The following is a 6,000-nucleotide window of genomic DNA, read 5'->3' as shown; positions in this document are numbered from 1 at the left end:
AAAAGCATGCGTTGTAATGTCATACATCCTCCTGAACTGATAGGGACCTGCCAGATCAGACGAGCTAATGGCCTTCTTTAGGGATGTTTTCAGCTCAGCTCGTACAAATGTCCCAGGAAGCTGAAGATGCCTCTCTGCCTAATATTCTATACCTTTAAAATCTAATGGGGTGACCCAGTGAACCTCAGGACCTGGGTAACAATTAGTACATTATAAAATAAACAGTGTTTTTGGTGCCAGAAACAATTCTGGAGAACCTGCATTTCTTTAGGTGAACCAAATCTATGATTCAACACATAACAAAAAGTAAAAAAGAAAAAAAAAACATAGTCAGGAAGGAAATTACTGCAAACAGCATGAATTGTGGCAAACATACATGCAATTCTCTATGTACATGTCACAAAAGGTTACTCCAACATGTGCAGAAGTGTGACATAAGTGCTGACGATACACAATACAACAAAATGGTCTGAATTAGCCAGCTGTCTGTCAATGCTCTTTAGGTATCTGGATTAAAACTCTAATTCGCCATTTGACTCTTTACCAGGTTTAAATGTACTTTTCTGATTATTTTGAAAAGAGAAAACCTCTTGATGAATGAAGTAAATGCGATAATTAACATATGAACTATGTTGCACCTTCATTATATTCTATTGCAATTTATAAAGCACATTATTGTATATAGGTATGTATAATTGATGCACTATCAAACTATAATAAAACGTTATGGGCTGCACATGACTAATCAATACTGATTTCAGTTATAAATGAAAAATGTACACTTAGATACATGAAGATATGAAATGCAATGGGGATATACGAGCAGCAAATGCACAGATCACCCCACCACTGGTTTACACCTTACTTTCCTCTTTTTCCTAACATATATGCCTGACATTTCACAGCCTGACACCCCACAGACTACTGCTGTCTGTACCCTACAAGGTAGAGTACAGTCAGCAGTTCACTGTGTCAGTCAGCTGTTCCCTTACATTCCGCAGTACAAAGAGAAAGGGGAAAATACCTCAGAGTTTACAACCGCTAATTTAATTTAAGTACCAAATCAATTATACATATGGACGAGAATGGTTATATGGAAGGGATAATTATTCACTTCTAAACCCACTTTAGAAGTCGGCAAACAGTTATGGATTCCTGAAATGAGTTAATGCATTGCAAGGGATGTATGACGTTACAACACATGCTTTTACCACGCATGCTGTTACAACGCAGTTTTTACAACGCATGCTGTTACAACGCATAGCGCTTTGGGGTGCTGGATAGTGAATAGTTTATTTTACAATTCCAACTCCAGTCCCCGTGGATAGTAGGGAAGGTGTTGGATAGTAAATTAAATCTATTCCCTATCCTAGAGCGCCCCCCAGCGCAATGCGTTGTAATGACATGCGTTGTAATGGTTGCGTCGTAAAGGCACTGCGTGGTAAAAGTTGCGTTGTAAAGGATGTTTCCCCATTGAAAGAAATGTTTTTGCCATTGCAAACTTTGAATCAGACCATTTCCAACCACAAAAATTCTTTGCATGTCATGCCCTTAGTCCCCTAATTGGGTTTATGTATGATGGCGGCTTATCTCCTGACACTGCCAAGTGGTATTAAATGATTGACAGGCACCCAACCACCAGTTCCAGCACTTACACTTCAATGCTATTTACTGCTACCGCTTGTATTTACTCAGTCCCTACACTTTATGAGGTCACCTTCGGGTGGGTGGTAGTCATTTACAAAAACCCCATAGAAAATATAAAGACATGAACTGTAAGGACACAATGTAAAATCCTTCTTCGTTTTTTATAAACATGTGTTTGCGTTACAAAATTATTAGCAAAAATATATCATGCTTGATATGATATAGACAGTTATTGTGCATACTACAAAATAAATCTCCATTGTAGAGGTCTTACAGGCATACGCATTTTTTTCTGTAAATTAGACGCATTGTTGCCTGTGCATAGTTAGGTAACACAGTTGTGAAATCGTTTACATACATCTCAGCATGCAAACATAAGTGCAAAAATGGCCTCCGTATTGTGGCTCACAGCCTAAAAGATGCAGGTGTTTCTAAGAGTGTCATCAGTGTGAACTAGTTGTATGATTTTGAGTGTCAGGTGTGCGGATTTCCAGTTACTCATAAAAATGATGTGCCAACCATTGTTCTAATGAAAAGAAAACCTTGTTCCCAAAGCAGTGAGGCAGTCCCTTGGCTGCACTTTTGGCAGTGAGCAGAGAACTCTCTTGGAAGAGAGAGTCTTACAGGGGTTATGCTTAAATCAAGAGGTCCTTGTTTGGGAGCCTTCAGTAATGCTCAGGAGCTGTGGGAAAGATTTATTTTCAAAGTAATTGAAATTTAATAAAGAAAGTGATAACATGGGAAAGACTGAAGGGAATATAAGGAAATTCAGGTGAAATACAAGTATTGAAACATGAAAGAAAGATATTTAAAGGCGAAAAGAAAATAAGGCGCTTGAAACAACTCCAGAGATCCATGGACCTGTGGAAACATCTGTACCATGCTTTACCATACACCGGTGTGGCTACCGATAAGTACCACTCATCTAAAAGGAAGTTAGAAGGACAGTCTCAGTACAAGGAGCCCACTGAAGCTAGCAGAAAGACACTCTCTTGAAGGTGGATGCTTCTATCTGTGCAGGACAGTTCAGTCACTACAGTTGTATCTCCAGCTGATTCCGATGTACTTTTGAAGGCACAGTAACTTGGAGTGGCACAACCACGTGCAGCAACTTCTGAATTTAGGGATCCTACAGAGAAAAACAACAAGATTTATCAGAAAGCATAGTGGATGTTAAATATCTGCTCCTTTACCATGGGCTCATGTCTAGAGTTTACAATTGCATCTTGTCTCTCATCTCATCATTGTAGGGGTACTCCATCTATTCCTTCCGGCTGCACACCACCTGTTTGATCAACCTGCATCCAAACTAATCCTTCCACCGGTCCTCAACAGGGTCTTCCATCTGATCCTTCCCCTGTGCCCAATTTGTGTTGGCCACTTGCAACCCATCTGGCTGTCCCATCTGCAACCCAAAGGTTCTCTTGGGTATGATGGTCAAGAGGATAAGCTGTCTCGCAGAGCTCCTCATGGACTATCCTTCACTAAGCTTAAAAGACCCTCTTTTTTTAAGTTTAAAGTTTATTGAAGAAAAATTATAGCAAACATAAGAAGAAATATCATATAAAGAAAGAATCACAAAGAAAAATAATATTATACAGTATAAACCACAATATAATCTATTGTTGATACAAAAAAGAGGGGGTGGGGGTCAGATAGGGGGAGGGAGGGGGGAGGGAACATCAAAATAGAGCAATATGGGTAAGAAAATAACCTGAATCTTAAAGCTAAGTCAACAACAAGAAACATTAATGATTAAAACTGTAGATCAGAAACTCTAAAATTGTAATAATGGAAGTCAAAAAGGAGTATTATGCCAAAATATAACTGTAGAAAAAAGTAAAAAGACAACAGAGGATTCATGGAGGTTTCCGAACTTCATCTGGGGTAATGGCCGAAGTGGCTGAAGAAAAGGCTGTATCTGTTAGATAGGAGGATAGAGGCAGCCATAAAAGATCTCTTTTAATGGATAAGGAAATAGGAGTGACACTATTTGTGTCTAATCTATGATTTAAACAGACCGCATTCCACCAGGCTCTGAAAGTAACTAAAAACCCCTCTGCTAGGCACCCATCAACCCTGTTCCTCTAAATTCTGCACCTGTTGGAACTCTGAGTGCTACAGCCAGAAAGCAAGCAACTATGGAGGTTTTCCAAAACTACACTTTTGTTCTCACGCTGCTTCAGCGCAGCACCTTCCATCTGATGTGGAACCTGTCAAAAATGTCAAATCTGTGGATTAAGGAGGCTTCTTGCTGGTGTTCCTAGTTTCCTCGAAGATAGACTGCTTCGTCAAGCCATCACCTGCTCGCTTCCATGATGTACGGCAAGATGGCTTCAACAGCTCCTGATAACCAATGAATCCTACTGGGATGGCCTTCTCCACTGGAACCCTGAGCTGTGATGGGAAAACACCATATGCGCTCCCATGACAGAGGGTGTGAACATTGGGATGCGGACACATCATAGGTGGTCCTGGGCCTTTGGCCACCATTCACATTATTGTCCATACCATATCATCATTACCAGTACACTACCAAATTTCATGGTCTGAGCACCAGAAGATTTTAGAAATACTTATCAGCATCTAGATAACACAGCTTTCATGTGACTCTTGAGAGAGCCAGGGGGATACCTCATTTTTTTGCCACTTTTGAAAATTGGGTTTCTGGTTGGCAGAGGTATGCACTCTGTCCTAGCAGGAACCACAATCCTAGTCAGGCTAAGTCACAATACACCCTAAATTAGCCCGTGCTCACCCCCTGGCAGCTTGGCACAGAGCAGTATGGCTTAACTTAAGAGGCATTGTGCAAAATATCTGTGCACCATTTTAAACAGCAGCACAGTGAAAGCACCACAAAAAGACTCCACACCAGGTTAGAAAAATGAGCCCAATTTTATAAATAAAACAGGACCAAAATGACAAAATTCCAATAAGTAGAACTAGCAATATGAATTTTTAAAGAATAAACTGTAAAATAGATCTTAAAAGCAATAAGCGCCTATTTGGGATATCTGGTTGCCATAAACCGGGTCAAAGTCAAAAGTTCAGGCCAACTGCAACAGATCGCCAGCTAGCTACAGGGACCTAGGCATGGGCGGAAAATCCGTTCCGCTCGCGGATTTTGCGGATTTTCGGGAAATCCGCAATCCGCGAGATTTGCGAATTTCCTGCAAAATCCGCAAATCCGCGAGCAGCGGATTTTGCTCGCACTGCTCGCACTGTTCGCGTGAGTTCGCGCCCCGCGAATAAGTGCGAAATTGCAGAAATACGTTCTAAGCAAAACTGAAAGTAACTACTTACCAGGTTCAAAAGTTCAGGCACATCATTAGTAGCCATTTCCTGTAGTGCTTCCTGAGGGGCCCCTCCAGAGTTCAGTTGCCAGTTGAAACTATTATGTGACCCTGCTCTGAACCTCAGAATAGTTACACATATGCCACAAAGGTCATGAATTACAGCTAAGGGAGACAAGCAGGAGCCAGGCTGGAAGTTAAAATCCATTAATCAGCCCCTAATTCATTATTGTCAGTTGGGGCAGGGCAGGTGTTGTAACTAATTTTGCAACAATGAAAGCACTTAGCAAGTGCAAAAGATCACTAATCAGGGCGCACTAAGGAAGCAGGTGCCAGCTAAAAAAATATTCTGTGACACATTAATCAGCCCCAAATTAATTCAGGTCACTTGAGGCAGGGAAGGTGTGCTTTGCTTTGCCGAAAATAATGTACACTGGACAACCAGAGGGTGTGGTGATGAAACAGAGGGTGGCATGGGTGGGCCAGAGGGTGGCATGAGTAGTCAGAGAGTGGCAGTGGTGACAGAGAGTGGCAGTGATGAAGAAGAGTGTCCCAAACAGGTTGGACACGTAGAAACAACAAGTTCGCAAAACTTGCGACCCGACAGGTAAGTTCGCAAATTGCGAAATTGTAAAAACCCTCGCGAACTGGCAGAAACACGGGCGAACACAAAAAAAAAAAAAATCCGCAAATTCGCGGGAATTCGCGGATTTTGCGGATTGCGAGTTCGCAAATCCGCAAATTCGCGGATTGCCAATCCGCAAAATCCGCTCATGCCTACAGGGACCCACTGAGGCCCGCTGAACAAAAGTACCTAGATCCTGGTTACGTCCACGTTGAGAAAGATTCAGGTTGCATCCAAGGTAATGTATAAGTCCCGATCCGGCAACAGAAGGAGAAGTGTCAGTTATCTCCCCGCAAAGTCAGCAATGTGTCAGTTTGGAGGGCTATGCACTGTTACCGAATGCAATGCATTGGATCTGCTCCTGTAACAGAGGATTAGCTGATTCCGAGGGTGATGTGCTAGTTCCAAAGGCGATGCGCAAGTTCCCCTCCACCC

The 6,000-nt window shown here is 41.9% G+C and overlaps 1 protein-coding gene across 2 annotated transcripts in view; it reads right to left on the bottom strand.

The window, feature by feature from the left end:
* Positions 1 to 765: 765 nt before the first annotated feature.
* LOC147700776 (uncharacterized) overlaps positions 766 to 6,000 on the bottom strand; it is a 135,768-nt gene continuing 130,533 nt past the window's right edge. Inside the window, exon 4 of one of the 2 annotated variants that reach the window (XM_086928482.1) lies at positions 766 to 2,776. In XM_086928482.1, coding sequence (XP_086784608.1) covers positions 2,775 to 2,776 — 2 coding nt within the window. In that variant the 3' untranslated portion in view covers positions 766 to 2,774. The remainder of the gene's footprint in view (positions 2,777 to 6,000) is intronic. The other variant, XM_086928480.1, reaches the window with a different exon arrangement.

This window comes from Lissotriton vulgaris, chromosome 7 (genome assembly GCF_964263255.1).
Source record: "Lissotriton vulgaris chromosome 7, aLisVul1.2, whole genome shotgun sequence".
NCBI classification, from domain to species: domain Eukaryota; kingdom Metazoa; phylum Chordata; class Amphibia; order Caudata; family Salamandridae; genus Lissotriton; species Lissotriton vulgaris.
This window is presented reverse-complemented; position numbering and strand designations above follow the sequence as displayed.